This window comes from Pristiophorus japonicus, chromosome 1, assembly GCF_044704955.1.
Source record: "Pristiophorus japonicus isolate sPriJap1 chromosome 1, sPriJap1.hap1, whole genome shotgun sequence".
Classification (NCBI taxonomy): Eukaryota; Metazoa; Chordata; class Chondrichthyes; family Pristiophoridae; genus Pristiophorus; species Pristiophorus japonicus.
The window spans coordinates 347,409,896-347,435,176 of NC_091977.1; the positions used below are offsets into that span (position 1 = coordinate 347,409,896).

Below are 25,281 nucleotides of genomic sequence, written 5' to 3' on the forward strand. Positions count from 1 at the left end.
GTAAGTGGAGCACAGGGTCAAAGTAAGGGGAGTGGGGGGCCGAGGTAAGGAGCGAGGGGCCGCCGAGGTAAGGGGGGGGCGCCGAGGTAAGGGGGGGAGGGCCGAGGTGGGGGGGCTGTGGGAGGGCCGAGGTAAGGGGGTGGGGAGGACCGAAGTAAGGAACGAGGGAGGGCGCCGAGATGGGGGAGCAGGTGGCCAAGGTAAGGAGAGCGGGGGGGCCAAGGTAAGGGGGGGGCCAAGGTAATGGGGGGGGGAAAGGTAAGGAGGGGGGGAGGGGGGGTTGTGATATATTCACAGAGCACTGCACACACAGCTTCTAACATGGCAGGCAGCTTTGTTGGAAGCCTCCAGAACATGGAGGGGAGCTGTGTGTGCTGCGCTCTGTGAATATATCACATTTGGCAGCGAGATGGGATTTTGCGGATGATTTAAAGCTGAAATTTTGTTGTTGAAGGATTCAGCCAGCCAACAGAGAGACTTTGGAAGCTTCTGTCTTTGGAAAAAGCTACAAAATCAGAGGTAAAATACAGAACAGCTTGAAATTTAAAATGGCAGCACCCATATGTGTAATGGGACATTTGGGGGAGTATAGACACAACCGGCAACGTTTTGAAGTGTATGTGGATCGGCTAGAAATGTATTTCACTGCAAATAACATAATTGAAGTTCCAGACAATGCAGTCCAGAATCAGGCAATATTGGAATGGAAGCAAGCTATCTTCTCATCGGAGGCGGGTCCGGCATTGTACGAAACCCTTGTAAATCTGCTTGTGCCTGACGAGCCATAGGACTCAACGCTTAAAGAGATTTTAATGAAGCTGGAGTAGCACTATAACCCCAAAGCGTGAGAAATCGGGATTCGGAATCAAAAGACTGATGAACTTATCAGTGATTACATCGTAGCATTAAAAAATCTATCGATTCACTATAATTTCGGAAACTTTCAAAACCGAGCATTACGGGATCGTTTTGTGTTTGGGATGAAAAATGATGCGATCAGAAGAAAGTTATTGACGACGGATGACTTGACTTTTGAGATTGCTTGTCAGACAGTGAGGCCGATGGGTATGGCCGAACAATATTCCCGAGAATTTCATAATAATTACGGTCATCAGTCAACTGAGGTAAATCGCCTGCAGTTTCAAGGTAAATGGCGGTGGGGGCCCAAAGTCTCAGAAACTGGAAATTCTAACAGAGCGTCGAAGTCGTACTATAGGTGCCTGGGACAACATATTGCTCAACGTTGTCCATACGTGAAAGCAGAGTGTTTCTTCTGCAGAAAGACTGGGCATCTTGTGAAGGCATGCCGACTGAAGGGTAAACCAGCTTTTAAAGCTACGAGTCCAGCGTTCAAAGCTATGAGTAGAAATCCCAAGAGACTACATAGCATGGAAGAACAACAATTGGATGCAATTAGAAATGCACCCACTCCCAGGAATGTCACTGAACTTCATTCATTCTTGGGTCTTTTGAACTATTATGGGAAGTTCCTACTAAATTTGGCTACAGTATTACAACCACTGAATGAACAATTGAAAAAATAAGTCCATTGGAAGTGGTCAAAAGAATGCGATACACCATTCAAGGAGTGTAAAAGCAAATTGGTAGAGAGCACCATGTTAGTTCACTATGACGTATCTAATGAGATCAAGCTAGCATGTGATGCTTCTCCGTATGGAGTTGGGGCAGTGATTTCTCATGCATCACGTAGTGGGGAGGAGAGACCAATTGCTTTTGATTCACGTACTCTCAGTGCCAGTGAGCGTAATTATGCACAAATTGAAAGAGAATTTTTGGGATCAAGAAGTTTCACAAATACTTGTATGGTCGTAAGTTTACCATAGTTACGGACCATAAGCCCCTAACAGCAATCTTCCATCCAAAGTCCCCAGTTCCAACTTTAGCTGCAGCCCGAATGCAGAGATGGGCTTTGATTTTGTCAGCATATACATATGATATTGAATACAGACGATCAGCTGATCACAGTAATGCTGATGCAATGTCTAGATTGCCTTCCTCATCACAAGTTACACCCGATAGGGAAGAAGTGTTTTATTTTTCATACATTGATGAACTGCCAGTCACAGCTGAAGAGATTGGTAGAGCAACCAAACGTAACCCAGTGATGTCAAAGATGTATGATTATATTTCGAATGGATGGCCAAACCATGTAACAGACAAAGATATTCAGCCATTCTTCATTCGAAGGAATGAATTATCGGTCGATAAAGATTGTATCATGTGGGGTGCAAGAGTGGTTATACCAAATAAATTTAGGTCCAAATTATTAGGAGACCTCCATGACCAGCACCTGGGAATGTGCTTGACCAAGAGTTTTGCACGCAGTTATTTATGGTGGCCAGGTCTTGATAAAGATAAAGAGTACATCGTGAGTCAGTGTACGACATGTCAATCAGTAAGAATGCAACCACCATCAGTACCATTACAGCTATGGAAATGGCCTCCCAGCGTGTGGCAAAGGCTACATATTGATTTTGCTGAGTTAGAAGGACAACAATTGTTCATTGTGATTGATAGCCATTTGAAGTGGGTTGAGGTGTTTCCAATGTGGAAAATAACAACAAGTAAAACACTGGACATTTTACGAAGATTATTTTCTTCATTTGGCCTCCCAGAAGAAATTGTTTCGGATAATGGACCACAATTTCGTTCTGAAGAATTTGCACAGTTCACGAGCAAAAATGGTGTGAAACATACCAAGGTTTCACCATACCACCCTGCCTTGAATGGTGCAGCAGAACACACTAGAAAATTGTAAAACGTGCCCTCTTAAAACAAATGTTAGATCCAAATCCAAGGAAATGACAGTTGTCATTGGATCACAAATTGGCTAATTTTTTAATTACATATCGTAATACTCCTCACACAACTACTGGTAGAATTCAGCAGAGTTGTTTCTCAAACGACAGCCACGAACCAGATTCTCTTTGTTAAAACCAAATTTGGCACAGTCCGTAGAAGAGACACAATTAAGACAGAAAGAGAATCATGATAGAGGTAGAGTAAAAGAGAGAAGTGTGAAATTAAACCAGAAAGTGAGAGCAAAGAACCATCACCATAAATAGTTAAAATGGTTACTAGGAAAAGTGGTGAAGATATGTGGTCCTCGCACATATTTGGTAAAGATTTTTGATAATGAACAGGTTAGGTTTGTTCATGTTGATCATATTTTACCTACAGACATGGAAGGAGTTGAAGGTGGGAATGATTCAATTATTTCTGACTCATCAGATAGTTTTGATATACCAGTAGCAAATCCTAAATCCAATACTGGAAACAAATCCAGGAGAGAATCAGAATGAAAGTCTGAGTCCGAGTCAGGAAAACAAAGAGCCTGAAGTTAGAGTGAGTTCAAATGAAAATCAAGGAAACTCCGTGGAGGAAAACGTTCCTCAGGATGAGCCTCAAATGAGTTTAGATTCAACACCATGTTTGTAAGGTTCTGTTCGAGAGCGAAGGTATCCTCTTCGAAACAGAAAACAAGTGGTAAAGTTAAATTTGTAAACATGAAAAAAATAAGTTTATATCCTGTGTTTATAAAAATGAAAGTTATGTATGATGTTTGTTATAATAACTTCTTCATTAAGGAGGGAGAAGTATAATGTCTGTGGGTTTGTAATGTTTGTAGCTCCACACTGTGGATGTGGACATATTGTGTACTGCAACTACAGAGTTAATAATTAAATACACCAGGCTGTTCCAGAGGCTTCCGACAGAGCTGCCTGCCATGTTAGGAGCTGTGTGTGCTGGTGCTCTGTGAATATATCACAGGGGCCGAGGTAGGGAGAGCGGGGGGCCGAGGTCGGGAGAGCGGGGGGCCGAGGTCGGGAGAGCGGGGGGGCGAGGTAAGGGGCGGGAAGTCCGGCAGGCAGTGGGGCCTGGGGGGGGGAGGGGAGGGGTCGACGGTTCCGGATTCGACAGCATCGGCTGCGGGTCAGGGGTTCCGGGTCAGGGGTCGGCAGCCGGTAAAAACCTGCATTGAAGACCTGCAAAATAGGTAAGATAAAGTTTTTATTTTTTAATTATTTTTCAGCGGTTAATTCAGTTTTAAAAATTGTCCAGATTCCGGAACATTTTTCGGATTCCGGACGACCCCACTACGAATCGGCCTGGTGTCCAGATTCTGGAACATTCCGAATTTCGGAACTCCAGATTCCGGACTCTCAGCCTGTACCAGTGTTAGAGGATTAGCTAATAATGCTACAGAGGTTTAGCTATCAATGTTACAATGCTTTGTTACCAATGTTGCAAAGGTTCAGCTACCAACATAGCTACGGCACAAGGATGATGGGCCAAGTTGCCTCCTTCTGTGCTGTATCATTTTATGATTCTAATATTACAAAGATTTGTTACCAATATTACAAAGGTTTAAAAGAAAGAAAAAACTTACATTTATATAGCGCCTTTCACGACCAGTGGGCGTCTCAAACGCTTTACAGCCAATGAAATGTTTTTGGAATGTAGTCACTGTTGTATAGTAGAGTATAGCATTAGACAGTCCCTCGGGGTCGGGGATGACCTGCTTCCATACCTAAAAAATGAGTTCTCAGGTGTTTCCATGAGGGACCTGACATTCCAGGTCCTGAACTTCATTTTGAAGGTTGGAAGATGCTTTTTAACGTGGGGTAGCTATTGCACACCAGCCACCACACGAGCTTGACAGAGCAAGGTCTTGGTCCAGTGGCAAAGAGATACAAGACTGGAGACCAAGCTCCGCTGCACGGGCCTAGTACACACACATACTCCTACTGTCCCTTGGATTCATAGGACGCAGTGTGGGCCTCACGGCCTCGCTATTGGCTCGTGCTGCACCTTCCCTGGGCCCGACCCCGTTGCTGGTACATGTTGCGCCATTCCTGGGCCTTGACCTTGCTGCTGGGCTCCAGCTCGCCGCTCCTGGGCCCCGACTTCGCTCCGCTCCTGGGCCCCGACCTCGTCGTTCCTCCATTGCTTGCCGTTTCCAATTGCCGCTCCCCACCAGTCCTGACATACGCTCCACTCCCCGCCCCGCCGATCTCGATCTCTGGGCCTCACCACTCGCGCTGCCCCTTGCGATGGCTAGCTGATGGTGTTCTCTCGCAGGTCAGGTAGATGACACGCTGGGTCATGGGGCGCTCCTGCTCTTATCCCCGTCTGCCACTGATGGTGTTCTCTCGCAGGTCGGGTGGGCGCTGCTATTGTAATGAGAGAAACGTGGCAGCCAATTTGCGCACAGCAACAAACATTAATGTGATAATGACCAGATAAACTGTTTTTGTTATGTTACTTGAAGGATAAATATTGGCCAGGACACCAGAGATAGCTCCCCTGCTGTTCTTCAAAATAGTGCCATGGGATCTTTTAAACCAACCTGAAAGGGCAGATGGGGCCTCGGTTTAACGACGCATCCGAATGAGGACACCATCGACAGTGCAGCACTCTCTCAGCACTGCACTAAAGTGTCAGCCTAGATTTATGTGCTCAAGTCCCTGGAGTGGGATTTGAACCCACAGCCTTCTGACTCTCAGGCAAGTCTGCTACCCACTGAGCCACAGCTGACACTGTTTAGCTACTAATATTACAAAGATATAGATACCAGTGTTATAAAGCCTATGATTTGAGCATAACTGCAATTGCTTTGAAAGTACGGACACTGAAGTTCAAACAACCCTTGGATTTAAGGGAACAGTAGCATAGTGGTTCTATTATGATCCAGAGCCAAGAGTTCAAATCCCACCACGGCAGCTGGGGAATTTAAATTAAGTTAAATTCCTCCGAAATTAAAAAGCTAATAACAACCGAATTGTCGTAAAAACCCATCTAGTTCACTAATGTCTTTTCGGGAAGGAAATCTGCCGTCCTTACCTGGTCTGATCTATATGTAACTCCAGACAGCAATATGACTCACACTACCCTGTGAAGTGGCCTAACAAGCCACTGAGTTGTGAAGAAGGCGCCTCACAGCACCTTCTCATGGGCAATTAAGGAGGGCCAATAAATGCTAGCTTTGCCAGCGGTGCCCATATCCAATGAATTAAAAAAATCAACGCTGCTTTCAAATTTGATAGTTGTAGTTTGCCGGACCAATAACAAATCATGTTTGATGGGCTTAAGTAACCAACACATTTGAGTTAATAACCTCACTACATCATATATCACAATTCAAATTCTCTTCAAGTTCTGCAGTAGCATTTATAAAAAGAGAGTCAACCCTACTATACAAGAAGAATCTGGCATTTAAAGTTCTTAATGAACGCTTTGCGTCTGTTTCCACAAAGGAAAGGATATCGCGGAGGAGGAGTGTGAAGTATTAGATGAAATAAACATAGTGAGAGAGGAGGTATTCAGGGGTTTAGCAGCTTAGAAAATGGATAAATCCCCAGACCCGGATGAAATGTATTCCAGGCCGTTAAGCGAAGCAAAAGAAGAAATAACAGGAGCTTTGACCATCATTTTCCAATCCTCTCTGGCTTCCGATGTGGTGCCAGAGGACTGCTAATGTGATACCTTTGTTTCAAAGGGAGAAAGGGATAGACCGAGTAATTACAGGCCAGTCAGCCTGTGGTGGGAAAATAATTGGAAAAAATTCTGAAGGACAGGATAAATCTTCATTTAGAAAGACACGGATTAATCAAGGACAGTCAGCACGGATTTGTTCAGGGAAGGTCATGTCGGACTAACTTGATAGAATTTTTTGAGGAGGTAACAAGGAGAGTCGATGAGGGTAGTGCATTTCATATAGTGTATATGGATTTAAGCAAGTGCAGTAGCTCCAGGCCCCTGAGGATGCGTGGGAGGGGCCCAAGCACACCGCCCCTAGCCCTGGCTAAATGGACTCACCGGGACGGCGAAGATCGGACTCAGGCCTCCTTCCCCCCCCTCTCGTTCAGCTCCCGCTCCCCCACCCCCGCCCCTCCCGTTCAGCCATTCCCCCTCCTCCCCCCCTCCCTCCACGTCGTCGGCGGCGGCGGCAGGGCCCGCCCACCCGCTGGGGGCGGGCCCCGCCCGAAGTACTCCATGGGAGCCCCCCTCCTCTCCCCTCTCCCCCTCCACCCATTCCCTCTCCTCTCCCCTCCTTTCCTCTCCCTCCCACCTCCCTCTCTCCCCCCCAACCCCTCGCTGTCAGAAACAGAGAGAGACACTGACAGAGAGAGAGAGAGAGTCACTGAAAGAGAGAGAGAGAGAGAGAGAGAGAGAGAGAGAGACACTGACAGAGAGAGACACTGACAGAGAGAGACACTGATAGAGAGAGACACTGACACTGACAAAGACAGAGAGAGAGACTGGGGAGGGGGGGGGGGGTGCCCCAGCACGCTGTTGGAGGGCTTCCAGTGCTGCGGGCAGTGAGTAGAAACTTAATTTTTTATTTATTGATTGATTTTTTAATTATTTTTTTTATTTTTTATTTTTAAATTTGTTTTGATTAATTTATTGGTTGATTTATTGATTTATTTATCATTTATTATTGATGATGGCTCTTTATTTGTAAAAGTGAAGTGCTTAATGTTTGTAAACTCCCCTTCCCCCCACCTCTCGTTCCCTATGCCTGATTTATAAGTGTAGGCAAGGTTTTTCTGAGCGTACAAAAATCTACACTTACTCCATTCTAAGTTAGTTTGGAGTAAGTTTTCGCTGCCTAAACTTGCAAAACAGGCGTAAGTGGCTGGACACGCCCCCTTTTGAAAAAAAATCTGTTCTAAAATGGAACTATTCCAACTCACTAGAACTGGAGCAAACTAAATGCCGAGAATTGCAATTTCTAAAATGCTCCATTCTAAACTTGTTGCTCCAAAAAAACAGGAGCAACTCAGGCCGAAACTTGAGCCCATGATCTGGTTGCTTTCCAGTCTTCAAAGTCACCGTTTCTTCATTTCTCCCACAAGTTTAAACAACAGTTCTCACCTCTTACTTTTGATGACTTTACTCTAGCCCTTCTTTATCTGTGACAGTTTGGCTGAGTTATCACCCTTGCCTCTGAGTTAGGAGACTGTGGGAGCAAACTCCACTCCAGGACTTGAACAAGTAATCCAGGCTGAGGGGGTGCTCCGTTATCAGAGGTGACATTTTCCACATGAAGTGGGCCCAACTGTCTGTTCAGGTGGATGTAATAGATCCCACCATTGGGATTTCTGGCCATCCCTCAACCAACACCACCAAAAAATGAGTAACTAATAAGTCAGTTATCTCATGTGTTGCTTGTGGTCCTTGTAGGAATTAATTGCTGAATTTCTCCACATAACAGCAGTGATAACACTTTAAAAGTCATTAATTGCCTGTGAAGTGCTTTGGAACATCCTGAGGATATGATAATGCCAAATAAATTCAAATTCTTTCTTTCTTTTTATTGGAATTCCTGGTCACACTATTCCCACTAACCTTAAATAAAGCTCCTGCGTCTCCTCCATTGCCAAAAGTGCTTCCAAAAAGCTCTGTTTGCTCTTGTGCGAGACCTTTCCATCAATTAATAATTTCAATTCAAAACGCAAATCTATCCAAGACCTGAATATACTGGCATACCTGGGGAGGCTCTTCTATTTCTCCATTTTATCAATATGGTCAGTGCTCCTTTGTTGTTCTATGTGTCAAATATTACATGTTTGTTCTGTCTTCTATATTCTGCTGTTGAAATCAAGACCAATAGTACACTCTTCTACATATTCTTTCCCAGGATCTCCACCCCTCCACTGTCTCCAAGGTCTCCTTGGCCCCCTCAATTTTCTCATCTACATGCTGCCACTCGGCAACATCATCTGAAAACACATTAGATTCCGCATGTACGCCGACAATACCCACCTCTACCTCACCACCACCTCTCTCCACCCCTCCACTGTCTCTATCTGGAACTCTTTGCCTCCCTTCATCATTCCTTTCTCCTCATATCTTCAAACTTTTAAAACCAAAGCTTAGTGTCACCTAATCACGACTTCCATACTAGGCAAATATGGTTGAAGATGGTGCACCACCCAACTTTCCTCCCTCCCTGGCCTCCATGTTAGTTTATATTGTGAATGGTTCTCTCTCATCAGATACTGTACCCCTCCCCTTCAAATCTGCCACTTTTACCCCTCTCCTCAAACAACTCAGCCTTGACCTCTCAGTCCTTGCAAATTACCGCCCCATCTCCAACCTCCCTTTCCTCTTCAAAGTCTTTGAACATGCTGTCGCCTCCCAAATCCATGCCCATCCTTCAACTCCAGAATTGAATTCCTCCATTCAGGTTTCCTCCCCTGCCTGAAATGTCTCTAATCAAAGTCACAAATGATATCTGACGTGACTGTGACCGTGGTAAACTATCCCTCCTCGTCCTTCTTGTCCTGTCTGCAGCCTTTGACATGGTTGACCACACCATCTTCCTTCAACGCCGCTCCTCGGTCGTCCAGCTGACGACACCCACCTCCACCTCACCACCACCTCTCCCCAACCCCTCCACTGTCTCTAAGTTGCCAGATTGTTTGTCTAACATCCAGTGCTGGATGAGCAGAAATTTCCTCCAACTAAGTAGTAGGAAGACCGAAGCCATTGTCTTTGGTCCCCACCACAAACTCCGTTCCGTAGCCACCAATTCTGTCCCTCGCCCTAGCATTTATCTGAGGCTGAACCAGACCATTCGCAACCTTGATGTCGTAGATGACCCTGAATTGAGCCTCAGACATATCCACACCATCACCAAGACCGCCAACTTCCACCTCTATAACATCACCCAACTCCACCCTTGCCTCAGGTGATCTGCGGCTGAAACTCTCATCCATGCCTTTGTTACCACTAGACTTGACTATTCCAATGCTCTCCTGGCCGGCCTCCCAAATTCCACCCTCCATAAACTTGAGCTCATCCAAAACTCTGCTGCCCGTATCCTAACTCGCACAAAGTCCCGTTCACCCATCACCCCTATGTTCACTAATCTACATTGGCTCCCAGTTCGATAACACCTCAATTTTGAAATTCTCAACCTGGTTTTCAAATCCCTACTTGGCCTCGTCCCTCCCTATTTCTGTAGCCTCCTCCAGCCCTACAACCCTCCATGATCTCTGCGCTCCTCCAATTGTGGCCTCTTGCGTATCCCCTATGTTAATCACTCCACCATCAGCAGTTGTGCTTTCAGCTGCCTAGGCCCTAAACTCTGAATTCCCTCCCTAAACCTCTCAGCCTCTTTACCTCTCTCTCCTCCTTTAAGCCGGTCATGGGTAGCAGTCAGCATAACTTTTGCAGTAATTGGCAATGTCTTGCAGGCTTTTCGTTGTCTTTTTTTTTTAAATCAGGATTGGGCAGAGGAAGAAAAGGCAACAAATATTGAAGATGATTTACACTAAAAATATTTCAGCCTCACCTTTTTATTTCGATTTACACTAAGGAAGTAGGCACTTTCTGTTCCCACAAACGGTGGGCCCCAGGCTCGAGTGTCATCACCAGCACCTGAAACCAAGGGGATGGTTTGATTAACATATTAAAAATTGTAGTTCCTGCTCCCTTTATCACAATTACACTGCAAATCAAATACAAATCTCTGATGTGGCATCATCCATAAATAAACTTCATCCACGACTTCATGTTCTCCTCACATTCCATTACTTCTTGATGTCCCCATTATTCTTTACCCTCTCCCCACTCTTTACTGTCTGTAGCTCCCCTCTTTCTTGCTCCCCTCCTTCACTGCTCTCACTTCTTGTTTTCTCTCACTCCCTTCCTTCACTTCTTTCCCTCCTGCCTCATTTTTTGTTTTCTCTTACTCTCATTTCTCATTTTCTCTCACTCCTCTCATGGTGTCAGCCATGGCTCAGTGGTAGCACCCCAGAGTGAGAAGATTGTGGGTTCACGCTCCACTCTAGGAACTTGAGCACAAAATCTCGGCTGACAATTCAGTAGAGTATTGAAGGAGTGTTGCATTGCTGGAGGTGCCGTTGTTCAGATCAGGTGTTAAAACCAAGATCTCGTCTGCCCTCTCAGGCGGACGCAAAAATTCCCATGGCACGATTCGAAGAAGAGCAGGGGAGTTCTCTCTAGTGTCCTAGTCAGTATTTATTCCTCAACCAACATCACTAAAACAGATTATCTGGTCATGATCACATTTCTGTTTGTGAGACTTGCCTGTGCTCAAATTGTTTGCCACGTTTCCTACGTTTCCTACATTACAATCGTGACTACACTTCAAAAGTATTTGGTCTCCGTATTTAAGGAAGGATATACTTGCATTGGAAGCTGTTCAGAGAAGGTTCTCTAGGTTGATTCCGGAAATGAGGAGGTTGACTTATGAAGATAGGTTGAGTAGGTTGGGCCTATAGAAACATAGAAAATAGGTGCAGGAGTAGGCCATTCGGCCCTTCGAGCCTGCACCGCCATTCAATGAGTTCATGGCTGAACATGCAACTTCAGTACCCCATTCCTGCTTTCTCTCCATACACCTTGATCCCCCTAGTAGTAAGGACTACATCTAACTTCTTTTTGAATATATTTAGTGAATTGGCCTCAACAACTTTCTATGGTAGAGAATTTCACAGGTTCACCACTCTCTGGGTGAAGAAGTTTCTCCTCATCTCGGTCCTAAATGGCTTACCCCTTATCCTTAGACTGGTTCTGGACTTCCCCAACATTGGGAACATTCTTCCTGCATCTAACCTGTCTAAACCTGTCAGAATTTTAAACGTTTCTATAAGATCCCCTCTCATTCTTCTGAACTCCAGTGAATACAAGCCCAGTTGATCCAGTCTTTCTTGATATGACAGTCCCGCCATCCCTGGTGAACCTTCGCTGCACTCCCTCAATAGCAAGAATGTCCTTCCTCAAGTTAGGAGACCAAAACTGTACACAATACTCCAGGTGTGGCCTCACCAAGGCCCTGTACTACTGGGCCTCCTTGCCCCTGTACTCAAATCCCCTCGCTATGAAGGCCAACATGCCATTTGCTTTCTTAACCGCCTGCTGTACCTGCATGCCAACCTTCAATGACTGATGTACCATGACACCCAGGTCTCGTTGCACCTCCCCTTTTCCTATCTATCACCATTCAGATAATAGTCTGTCTCTCTGTTTTTAGCACCAAAGTGGATAACCTCACATTTATTCACATTATATTTCATCTGCCATGCATTTGCCCACTCACCTAACCTATCCAAGTCACTCTGCAGCCTCATAGCATCCTCCTGTAGTGTACTCATTGGAGCTCGGAAGAATGAGGTGATCTTATCGAAACATAAGATAATGAGGGGGCTCGACAAGGTAGATGCAGAGAGGATGTTTCCACTGATAGGGGAAACTAAAGCTAGGGGGTATAGTCTCAGAATAAAGAGCCGCCCATTTAAAACTGAGATGAGGAGGAATTTCTTCTCTCAGAGGGTTGTAAATCTGTGGAATTCTCTGCCCCAGAGAGCTCTGGAGGCTGGGTCATTGAATATATTTAAGGCGGAGATAGACAGATTTTTGAGTGATAAGGGAGTAAATGCTTATGGGGAGCGGGCAGGGAAGTGGAGCTGAGTCCATGATCAGATCAGCCATGATCTTATTAAATGGTGGAGCAGGCTCGAGGGGCCTGTTCCTATTTCTTATGTTCTTATTTAATAGGCTGTAAAGCATTTTGGGATGTCCTGAGGATGTACAAGGTGCTATTTAAATGAAAGTTTATCTTTATTTCTTTCCTCTCCTTCAATTCTCTCATTTCTTGCTTTCTCTTACTATTGCTTCTCGTTCTCTCTCACTCTGCTCCTTCAATTCTTTCACTCCTGCCTCACTTCTTGCTTTCTCTCATTCATAGTTTTTGTTCCCTCACTATTCTCTTTCATCTCTCAGTGGGTCAGGAAGTGTTTGAGGCGAGCAGGCAGGTGAGGATAAACTCAGGACGGCCAAGCAGGCACACCCAAAATTCTTGGGGTATGCAGGGAAGTTAGGAACATTCAGGGCAGAATGACTACCAGGCAGAACAGGAAATACCCAAAGTGGCCAGGCTGGAATTCACTACAAGTGGACAAGGAAGCATTTAGGCCACATTTGTAAAATAACTGTCTGGGGACCAGCCGGGCAGAGACATGGTCAAACGAGGCAACTGAGAGAGCAGGAAATCTTTGCAATCCAGTTGAACAACAGCTTTCATTTATATAGTGCCTTTAACATAGTTAAATGTCCCAAGTTGCTTCACAAGAGTGCAATGAAGCATTAACACCGAGCCAAGGAACCAAAGAAGGACACATTAGGACAAGTGACCAAAAACTTGGTCAAAGATGCAGGTTTTAAGGAATGTCTTAAAGGAGGAGAGTGAAGTGGAGAACTTTAGGGAGGAATTTCAGATTTTAGTGCACAGACGGCTGAAGACACAACTGCCAATGGTAGGGGAGTAGGGGATGGACAAGAGGCCAGAGTTGGATGATCACAGAGTTCTTGGAGGATTGTAGGGCTGGAGAGGTTATAGAGATAGGGAGAAGTTTAAACACGAGAATGAGAATATTAATATCGAGGCGTTGATGGACCGGGAGCCAATGTGGGTCAGCGAGCACAGGGATGATGGGTGAAGAAGTTAGGATATGGGCAGTAGAGTTTTAGATGAGCTCAAGTTTATAGAAGGGTGTAAGATGGGAGGCCAGCCAGGAGAGCATTGGAATAATCAAGTCTGGAGGTAACAAAAGCAAAACTGAGAGTTTCAGCAGTAGATGCGCTGCCTACACCTATTCCTACCCCTCATCCCAGCCTCCTCGCCCAGAGTCCCTCACAACCCAGCTAGAATTATTCCTGATAGCCCCTACCCTAAAGTCACTTCTGGTCCACGCTGACACCTCCACCATGTCATTTGCAGCCCAGCGTTATCTCTCCTAGCCCACCTCAAGTGTTCTTCTCTACCCACTCGTTTTCTGATCAACTGTTGCTGTGGTTTCATTCTCCTATTGTACTGGCCAACTGTAATCGTGACCACATACCCCACAGTAATTTAAAAGGTCAATCCTTGTTTCAGCCAATCACTAATTTTTGCCCTACTGACTGTGATATGATGGATTCACGCCAGATGCACAACTTTTAATTATGTAGAATACTCCCTGAAGGGAACATGTCTGGATTGTTGTGGTTTTCTTTGTGTTTCTCATTGCTGATGATTATTAGAAGTGATGGCTAAGGCTTTGATAGTTGGGAGCAGCTCGAAAGGGATATTTGTATACTTGGACAGAGTTGTAACAGTTGAAATTGGCAGGAAAGGCCTCTGGTCCCCATTATATTTCACATCACTTATTTCTAGAACTTGTACTAGATCGCTTATCATTGTTGTGAATCAAATCACTAAAAGCTCTGGGTAGAGGGAGTTGCATTTGGAACTACAGGAATGGTCATTTTGGTGGGCAGTATCTTTTCAAGCAGATACACACATACCACACAACAGTGGAGGGGAACAGGAGAGATGCACACAGGAGTGGAGGAGATAGACACATACATGCAGGAGAGGGAAGAAGGGAACACACCCACAAGAGTGGGGAGGGAGAGAGACAGACACATGCAGGATGAGAAAAAGAAATGCAAGAGTGAGAGAGAGAGGAAAAGGAAGAGGATACGGAAGAGAGAGAAAAAACACACACAAAGGAGTAAAACCGAGAGTAAAGACTTGCACACTCAGGAGTGGAGGGGAGAGATTGAGAGAAATGCATACACAGTAGTGGGAGGGGAAATGGGAAGGAAGGAGAGTGGAGTGGAAAGAGAAAAAGCACACAGGGAGCAGCAGAAGAGCAAGGGGTAAACATGTTGGAGTGCGGGAGGAAGGAAACAACACGGAGAGGAAAGAGAGAGTAAGGTATACACATAGAAGTGGGGAAGGGAGGGAGCATGCACCGAGGTGAAGAGAGGGAGGGTGCACAGGGATGGTGAAGAGAGGGAGGGTACACAGGGATGGAAGAGACAGAAAAAACAGAAGAGAAGCAGAAGAGAAATGGCTTTTTCTATTCTAGACTGCACCTCTACCCTTAGCTGGAAGGTATGAGCTGCTGTGAGAGTTTATTGATGAGACCAAGTCCATTGACTTAGTGCATTTCACAAAACACAGGCCAGAGAGTACCATAGGCACTTCCACTGGAGATGTGTGCACGCTAGACTACAGACTGACTGCTACCCAGCTCACTATGCAGACAATGTGAATCAACATGATGGCTCGGATGCATTTATCTGGCAATGTACTCAAAACAACCTACTTAGATTATTTTTACTTTGCATTTACACAATTATAATCCAACATAAATACAAATAAACATGTTTAATATCAAAAGTTAGTTGGCAGCAGATAGCAGTATGTGATGTAAGATTATGACAAAAACATAGGAATAAAAATCTGAGGAGAGATTTTCCACCTACAGTGCAGTAGCATTGAAATTGGAAGTGCGTGAGCACACCTTGTGTCACGAGTACACGGGAGAGATTTCTTAGCATTTTCTGCTGTCCCTTCACTTAAATCAATATGCACCACTCTCATCATTAATCATGCCATGTGCTGGGAGCATGGGAACTAGAGAACGGGCTTTCCGCTGAGTACAAAAGAGCTGTATTTGTGAACAAGTCAGTGGAGACTTCAAGGGCCCAGGTAATTTGGAGGACTTGTCCCTTTTCAGGTAAAGCTCTGGAGATAATGCTGAGGGAGGTGAAGTGGAAAGAGTGTTGCTTCTTCCTGTTGTATTTCCACAGGTACTGCTGAGGAGCACTCTTTTACAGGGTCTGAGGAAAAGGAAGCATCCACCTCACGACACATTATCTCTATCTGCAGCAAGCACCAACCCAGGAGAATCCAGTCTGGGCAGTGAGATTTAAAGTTAGAGCTAGAATTAGATCAGGATGCAGGGGTGGAACAGACAATATGACTGGGGAGGATCAGAGGGGCAGGATGAAGTTGGTCCTAGGACCAACTCGAAGCCAGTCACTGTGAAAAAGTGATGAGCACGTGGCACCTGAAGGGCATCTGCAGTCATCATCATGATAGGCAGTCCCTCGAAATCGAGGAAGACTTGCTTCCACTTTAAAAGTGAGTTCTTAGGTGACTGAACAGTTCAATGCGGGAATTACAGTCTCTGTCACAGATGGGACAGACAGTTGTTGAAGGAAAGGGTAGGTGGGAAGTAGAGTTTGCCGCACGCTCCTTCCGCTGCCTGTGCTTGTTTTCTGCATGCTTTCGGCAACGAGACTCGAGGTGCTCAGCGCTCTCCCGGGACTCCCAGGTGTCGGTTGGGATGTTGCATTTTTATCAAGGAGGCTTTGAGGGTGTCCTTGAAATGTTTCCTCTGCTTGCCGTGTAGGAGTTCCGAGTAGAGCGCTTGCTTTGAGAGTCTTATGTCAGGCATGCGAACAATGTGGCCCGCCCAATAGAGCTGGTCGAGTGTGGTCAGTGCTTCAATGCTGGGGATGTTGGCCTGATCGAGGACACTAACGTTGGTGCGTCTGTCCTCCCAGAGGATTTGCATGATCTTGCGGAGGCATCGTTGGTGATATTTCTCCAGCGATTTGAGGTGTCTACTGTATATGGTCCACGTCTCTGAGCCATACAGGAGGGCGGGTATCACTACAGCCCTGTCGACCATAAGTTTGGTGCCAGATTTGAGGTCCTGATCTTCGAATGCTCTCTTCCTCAGGCAGCCGAAGGCTGCGCTGGCACACTGGAGGCGGTGTTGAACCTCGTCTTCGATGTCTGCCCTTGTTGATAATAGGCTCCCGAGGTATGGAAAGTGGTCCACGTTGTCCAGGGCTGGGAGGTGGATCTTGATGACTGGGGGCAGTGCTGCGTGGCGGGTCAGGTTGGTGGAGGACCTTTGTCTTACGGATGTTTAGTGTCAGGCTCATGCTTTCGTACGCCTCAGTGAAGATGTTGACTATGACTTGGAGTTCAGCCTCGGAATGTGCGCAGACGCAAGCGTCATCCGTGTACTGTAGCTCGACGACAGAGGATGGGACGGTCTTGGATCTGGCCTGGAGACGACGAAGGTTGAACAGGTTCCCACTGATTCTGTAGTTTAGTTCCACTCTAGCGGGGAGCTTGTTGAGTGTGAGGTGGAGCATTGCAGCAAGGAAGATTGAGAAGAGAGTTGGCGCGATGACGCAGACCTGCTTAACCCCGGTCCGGACGTGGATTGGGTCTGTTGGTCAGGATCACGGCTTGCATGTCGTCATGGAGCAGGTGGAGGATGGTGACAAACTTTTGGGGGCAGCCGAAACGGAGGAGGACGCTCCATAGTCCCTCGCGGTTAACAGTGTCAAAGGCCTTTGTAAGGTCAAAGAAGGGTTGGTGCTGTTCCCTGCATTTCTCTTGCAGTTGTCGCACCGTAAAGATCATGTCTGTTGTACCTCGTAGTGGACAGAATCCGCACTGTGACTCCGGGAGGAGCTCCTCAGCCACAGGGAGAAGACGGTTGAGGAGGATTCGAACGATGACGGGCCGATAATAGGAAGATTCCTCTGTAGTTGCCGTAGTCGGACTTGTACCCTTTTTTAAAGATGGTCACGATTACTGCATCTCTGAGATCTCTCAGCATACTCTCCTGCTTCCAGATGAGAGAGAGATGAGGTCATGCATTCGTGCCAATAGTGCCTCTCCGCCATACTGTATTGCCTCAGCGGGGATTCCATCTGCTCCCGTTGTCTTACTATTCTTGAGCTGGCGGATGGCCTTTTCTACCTCGTGCAGGACTAGGGTTTTGCTGAGATGGTGGCAGGTAGCATTCTGCGGGATAGAGTCCAGGACACTCGAGTCAAAGGCAGAGTCTCGGTGAAGGAGATCTTCAACGTGCTCCGTCCAGCGGGTCCTGACTGCCTCGATGTCCTTCATGAGGGTCTCCCCAGTTCTTGGTCAACAGTGGGATGGGGCCTTGGGTGCTTGGGCCGCAGGTGGACTTGACTGCGGTGAAGAATCCTCGCACTTCATGGCTGTCAGCCAGCTGCTGAATCTCCTGTGCTTTCTCCACCCACCATCTATTCTTTAGGTTGCGGGTTTTTTGTTGGATCTCGGCCTTAAGCTGTCTGTAGAGCTGCTTTGCTACTCCCGAGTTGGGTTGTTGTTTTAGATTCAGAAATGCCCTGCGCTTGTGATTTATTAGCTCTTGGATCTCCTGGCCATTCTCATCAAACCAGTCCTAGTGTTTCCTGATTGAGTGACCGAGCGTCTCTTTGCAGGCACTGGTTATGGTGGCCTGAAGGGCAGACCAAGCACTGTGGGCATTCTGCAGTGCAGCCTTCCTCAACACTGAGCTTAGCCAAGGGTTCTCTCGGAATTGTCACATGTGATGTTATAGAGACCTCAGGCTCCAGTACCTGTGAATATGCTGGATTCACCAAGCTGAGCAACTGTCTGGGCAGGATTGTTCTGAAGAAAAGCAATGAAGTCTTCCACCCTACAGAGCAATTCATTAGTGATCTGATGCATGCAGTGCACAGCAGACGGGCTTGATCCAACACATGGCATCAAGAGCCAGAGCCAAGGAAATTCAAGGCAGTCATCCCAGTCATGGAGGAGGTTTGTAAATTTCACTGCAGGAGACAGCACAGTTCCAAGAATGCCTCCCTGGTGAATCATAAGAGGCAAAAAGATGCAGCTCCTCAGATATATCCAAGTGGTATTGCCCGTACGCCCATCTGCTTAGGTAGCAGCATGTCCGCCGAACCCTTCACCAATGTAGATGCACCTGTCTGCAGAACTCCTCCTCATACTCCAGCTCCCTAGGGAAAGTGGAATTCTCAAACGAACGATCATCCTATGATTCAAGGGCCGATTCTAAGCAGAGGACAATTCCCCAACAAAGTAGGTGCAGCTACTGGCAAAAAAGCTCCAGTAGATTGGGTGCTGGGCTAAAAAACATGAAACCTACAAAAAGGCACCAAAAGCTACGCCAAAAGTGCAACAATGCTGCTTCACTATCACTTGATACAGGAAGGGGTCATTTTCCTCCTCAGTGGGACACTGTTAGATTTTGGTGGGTCAGAAGCCATTATCTCAAAATCGATGGAAAACTATGATCAACATGATTTTGGGATAAGGGCTTCTGCCTCAACAAAAATTAATGTGCATTTATAAAGCATCTTTCATGTCAAGATGTCAGAAAGCACCTCACAGCCAAGGAATTACTTTTGAACAGTCGTCACTGTTGTTTTGTAGGCACATACACCAAACAGTTATGCAATAAATGACGTTAAACTGTATTAGTAAAATTTATTGAGGAATAAATAGTGGCCAGGACACCAGAATTCATCTGCTCTTTTATCTCCACCCGAGAGGCCAGACAAGGCCTCAGTTTAGCATCTCAGCCAAAAGGCGGCACCTCCGAAAGTGCAACACTCTATCAGAACTGCACTGAAGCGTCAGCATAGATTAGGTGCTCAAGTCTCTGGATTGGGACTTGAACCTATGACATTCTGACTCAGAGGTGAAAGTGCTGCCACTGAGCCAAGCTCCTATGTCTCAGCACTGATGAGCTTAAAAGAACTCAACTTCATACTAATAATGCCAAATAAATAAATCTTCCTTGGCACAGTACAGTCTTTCAATCTGGATGGGACCTTCTCCTAAATAGTACCTTCCTCTGCATTCACATCTCTCGCTCTTCTTGCTCCTCACAGAGTTGCTGCTCCAACAAGGGCAGACATTTTTCAAACACTTCTTGCTTGCTTCAGTGACAGTAATACAACCCAGCTGGAATGTGGCAAAGCCCTGGCAGCATAAAGGGTTACAACTTTTGGAAAATGATGGAGTAACTAAAAGTAATGTAAGCCACCTCTAATAAGAGACTAAGGGCCGAAATTGACCTCCGACCAAAACAGCATGCACGCACTGTTTTCTTTGTTGATTTACCGCCCCAATTGTTGGGATGGTGTGTCAGGCAATGTTGACCTCTTTTCGATGTTTCTTCTGGTGGGGCGGTGTTTCGGGCGGCAGCGGGGCGGAAGTCGGTTGGGAGCGGGGTGCTTATGACGTCAGCGCTATGCGTGGCCGTCTTTTTCGGGCCAACTTCGGAATCGGCCAGCACTTAAAATAAAATGGCGGCCGCAGCAGTGCACCTGCGCCGTCCAGGAAAAGCTGTCAGGGGCACCAAGTGACAGCCGATCTGTTCCTTCGGGGCAATTTCATGCGGGGCGGAAAGGAGTCGCCGCCAGCCGGTAAGGGGTCGGCGCGTGCCCAACGGGGCAGAAACATGAGCGGGGCAGTATCCTACTCCGCCATAAAATGGCAGAAGGGCAATTTCCAAAATGTCGGCCTCTCCGCCCCGACTGAGCGGTAGCTCCTCACTGCCCCATAACGGCTCTTATAAAAGGGATCAATTTTGGCCCCTAACTTGGTGTTTTTACTTCAGGAATGGCAATCATTTACTGCGATGCTAAAACAATACTGGGAAATGTACTGGGAACAGTGGGTGCTTTAACAAGTTCCTTTGCTGCCTGAAGTGTTATTTTTCAACTGCTTTAAGTAGATAGTAAAATGATAGTCAGCAAATTCTCTCCACAAGAGCTGCCTAATCACTCAGTTGGTAAAGCAAGTGTCTACCTGAGTCATACAGGATGCTACAATTAGCTTCAGTGTCCCTGGATGGGAAAGGAGAATGGGGGGGGGAATCAGCCAGGGATCCTGAACATCATTCAGTGAATCCTATTGGAAAGCATTCATGGGTTCACATTGGATGAGAATGGCAATGGGCTCAGCTGTAATGCGTCCACAGTTGAGCAGCCTGCTGACATTCAGAGAGTAGGTTCACAAATGAAAAATGTCATTTTGGACACGATACATGAGGATATGTGTCACCAATGGAACCAAGCTTCAACAGTATTGGGACCATTTTGCCCAAAACAGAGATGGCTAAGAGTAGATTTAATTGAGGCTTTTAAAACTATGAATGGTTTTGACTGAGTGAAGAGGGAAAGACTATTTCCTCGGGTTGGGGAGTCAGTGACAAGGGGTCATCAGTTTAAAGCTGCCACTAAGAAAGCAAGGAAATAAGTTAGGAGAAACATCTTTAGCCAGAGGGTTGTTAAAACATGGGAAGTTTTTCCAACAGGGAGCAGTTGAGACAGAGACCATTCCATCTTTTAAGGGAAAAGTGGATAAATATTTGAAGAGGAAGACACAAGGCTGTAGGGGAAGAGCAGAACAGTGGGATTAGTTGTGTATTGCTCCAGCAACAGTGGGATTAGTTGTGTATTGCTCTAATAAAAAGCCTGCACGGACATGATGGGCTGAATGGCTTCCTATGTACCTTCAAGAGAGGAGGGGAGAGGAATTGGGGAAAAACTGCATGCAAGGTTAAATATTAAAGGTCAGTGTCATTAATATTTACAAACCACTCTAAAAGCACAGTGACTAAATATTATCCCAAGAACTGATGAAGTTGTCCCAAAGCAATGGGTTAAGAAATTGTATCATTTGGTTATACATCACGATCACAGCTGCCTCAACTACTTTCTAAAGTAACAACAAAGAATCGTGTGAATGGAACAATTCAGGTAGGAGCGGGGTGGTCCTGACAAATGTTACAGCAGAGATAATAAGGTTATATTACCGTTAATAGTTCATGGGAAAAGGGTTAAATAAAAAACCTGAAAAATGTGACTGTTGAACATTAAACCTGCACTAGGGCCTGTGGTAGCAAATAGTGTCACAAATGAAGTGTCGTAGTGACATCTAGTGGAAGGCCCACTAAAGCATCTGCTTTTTTATTAAGAAAAGAACTTGCCTTTCACAACCTCAGGATGTCCCAAAGCGCTTTGCAGCCAATGAAATACTTTTGAAGTGTAGTCACTGTTGTAATGTAGAGAAAACAGCAGCAAATGTGCAAACAGCAACATCCCACAAACAACCAATGGCCAGATAATCGTTTTTTAGTGATGTCGGTTGAGGGATAACTGTTGGCCAGGACACCAGAGAGCACTCCCCTGCTCTTCTTCAAATAGTGCCATGGCATCTTTTGCGTCCACCTAAAAGGGCAGATGAGGTCTCGGTTTAACATAGAAACATAGGCCCCAAGTTTCGGGCCGCGCCTAGAACGGCGCAGCCCCGAACTGGACGCCTGTTCTTCGCGCCTAAAAGTGCGCAGGAAAAAAACTGCAAGATTCTCCGGCTCCTCGGAGCTCTAACTCAGCTTGGCGCGGCGCGCAGATCACAGCAGGAGGCGGAGCGAGACACTCGCGCCGATTCTGTAAGCAGTGGGGGGCGGGTCTAATTCAAATGAGGCAACGTCGTGCCGGCAACCCTGCGCGTGCGCGTTGGAGCGTGCGTGCACGCGCAGTGTGAAACAAACATTGGCACTCGGCCATTTTTAAAGGGACTGGAGGAAAAGTGAAGATTTGTCTCTTGGACTCCTGGAAAGGCTTGTGATTTAATTTTTGTGATAGTTTTGTGTGTGAGGGAGTGCTTTTAGCAGCACTGTTGAATAAATCACCTGCTGAAATCAGAGAGTTCAGCTTTTCACTGCTAAACTTGCAAAACCGGTGCTGCATTGGTGCATGCAAATTAAGGACTGTGTGTTTTGAGAAATAAGAGTGCCAATTCAACTTTGCAATGGATCAACGTCCACCAAGAACAAAGAATTTCTTGCATGAGGAAGTGGAGATATTCGTCAACGTAATTGAGCAGAGATGGCAGGAGCTAGATACCAGCAACAGAGGTTGCATAAAAGTGCCACCTAAAGAAAAGAAGAAACGGTGGAACCAAGTTGCAGAAGATTACTGCGCAGTGGTGTATACCATGAGATCTGGAAGCCAGTGTAAAAAGAAATGGCACGACCTTGGTAAAGTAATTAGTGTAAGTAATATTTCACATTTTTAATTTAATCGTAATTGTAACCTGGCTATCTGTATGTCCCACCTTGCAGACTGACACACTCTGTAAAAAGTTACATTTTACTCTTTGCAGAAGAAATTGGCCCACAACAAAAGGGAGGCAACTCGGACAGGAGGAGGCGTGCCCAATCTGCATCCACTGACACCCTTGGAACAAAGGGTAGCTGCTATGATGAGTCGTACATGGAGAAAAGCAATCAGTACAGCACAAGCTGGGCCCACACGCGAGGAAGAGGGTAAGTCCTGAAAACGCATCGTGGCCCTTTAAATCAACCTGCTGCCTGGCCTGCTATGTGTGAAAGTATTCATGCCACCCACCCGGCCCCCTCCCTTGCTGTTAAACATTTGACTGTTCTGATGTATTTTGCAGAACATGATGATGATGATGATGATGTTGATGATGATGATGACGATGACGATGCTGCTGCTGCTGCCAACCCTGAGGATCCTGAGGGTACAGAACAAGAACCAGTACAACCAGATGCGGACGAACTAGACTGGATGATGGCACCGATGACTGAAATGTCTGCAGGGGAGAGTTTCCAAATTAATGTTTATGAGCCTCCATCAAGGGGCATCAGAGTTTCAACCCCTAGCATAGGTCTTGGTTCTACCTTCCATGGTTTTGATTCCGACGTTGCGGGTCCCAGTGGTGCTGCTGGTTTAATGCAGCATTCTACAGTCAGTGCACTACCGTCCGAGCCTGCGCCTCCCTCTTGCATAGTTCTGGTTCCACCTGCTATGGTTTTGCTTCCGATGTTGTGGGTCCCAGTGGTACTGCTGGGTATAATGCAGCATTCTACAGTCAGTGCACTACCGTCCGAGCCTGCGCCTCCCTCTCGCATAGTTCTGGTTCCACCTGCTATGGTTTTGATTCCGACGCTGCGGGTCTCAATGCTGCTGCTGATATCATGGAGCAGTTTACACCCATTCGTCCAACATCCCAGCCCATGGCTCGCACTCGAGTGCTGTCGTCTGGAACACCGATGCCCTACCATCCCAGCCCGAGCCTCTCTCTCTAGTACTGCCGTCTGCAACACAGAGCGTCCTACCGTTCCAGCCTGAGCCTCTCCCTCTAGTTCTGCCGTCAGTAACACAAGGCGTCCCACAGTCCCAGCCTGTGCCTCCCTGTGTAGTGGTGCCGCTTGCAACACCGAGCGTCCCATTGTCCGTGCCTCCCAGTGTAGTGGTGCCTCAAGGCAGACCCAGGCAGAGGAGAAGGAGATTGGAGACACACTCTCCTGAGATGCAGCGTGCAACAGATGCGACTCAGGTTGTGGCATTGGGTATGGAGACCAATGAGCTTACCCGATCACTCATCGGTGGCGTCAGTGCAGTGGGTGAAGAGTTGATGGTCCTGACGGGAGAAATAGCAGTAATGACACGAGAACTTAGGGAGGGAATGTCCGAGGGCGTGCAATCGACGGCACAGGCCGTCAGGGAGGGCATGCAAGTGTCAGCACAGGCCGTCAAGATGGGCCTGGTTGAGGTAGCTGCTGCAATAAGGGCACACAGCCCGGCCAATCAAATGACACCCCCATGAAGAAGTGAACATTCACTGAGATGTGGATGAGAGATGGTTGCAGCCTTTCTTTGCTGCTTTTGTTCTTGTTCTTGATGTAGCTGTAGTAGCGTTTTTCAAATTGAAATTGTTTTGTAAGTTTTGTAACTTTACAACTTATAAGTGATCTTAGGGTTTTTAAGTGATCTTATAGTGTAAATGTTCTCACATTTTGTATCTTATTTAATTTTGCACCTAAAAAGTGAACCTGAAGTTTAAGTGATCTTCAGAGTGTAAGATTTTTCACATTGAAACTGTTTTGTAACTTTACAAGTTTATAAGTGATTTTAAAGTTTTTAAGTGATCTTCGAGTCATATTAAAAAGTATAGTTTGATACAACAAATATTTTATTACAGTGACGTTAACTTTTCAGTAAAATATTTTTTCATTAAAACTGTTTTATGTTCCATTAACACAACACAACGTAGGAACAACTGCAAAGAATAAACATGTCCATGCGCAAAAGTGGTCGCAGAGCCCTCAGGCATCAGTAGTTGAAGCGTTCACGGATGAGCTGCTGGCGCAAGGCACGAGCAATCGTTAAAGGGCACGATGGACGGCCCTCCTTCGACCTCGTGCTCCGCCATTAGGCACTTGCATGCTTTCCTGATCGTCGTCATCATCCACATCCTGCTCTTCCGTAATATTATCATCATGCACTGGACCTTCACGTAGGTCTTCGGGTTCCACTACCAGCTCCTGCTGCCTCATGATGGCTAAGTTATGCAGCATGCAGCACACAACAGTGAAGTGACCGACAATCTGAGGAGAGTATAGCAAGTGGCCTCCAGAATGGTCCAGGCATCGGAAACGCTGTTTCAATATGCCAATGGTCCTCTCAATGATGCTGCGCGTCGCAATGTGCGCCATGTTGTATTGACGGTCAGCTTCTGTCCGTGTCACGCGTAGGGGCGTCATGAGCCAGGTGGTCAGGTCATACCCTTTGTCTCCCAGTAGC

At 46.4% G+C, this 25,281-nt stretch overlaps 1 protein-coding gene across 5 annotated transcripts in view; it reads right to left on the reverse strand.

Annotated features, from left to right (window-relative positions):
- The window catches only part of sugct (succinyl-CoA:glutarate-CoA transferase), a 720,871-nt gene that overhangs the window by 692,747 nt on the left and 2,843 nt on the right, over positions 1-25,281 (reverse strand). For all 5 annotated transcript variants that reach the window (XM_070890193.1, XM_070890206.1, XM_070890201.1 and 2 more), the window contains exon 3: positions 10,328-10,413. In XM_070890193.1, the coding sequence (XP_070746294.1) occupies positions 10,328-10,413 (86 nt within the window). The remainder of the gene's footprint in view (positions 1-10,327; positions 10,414-25,281) is intronic.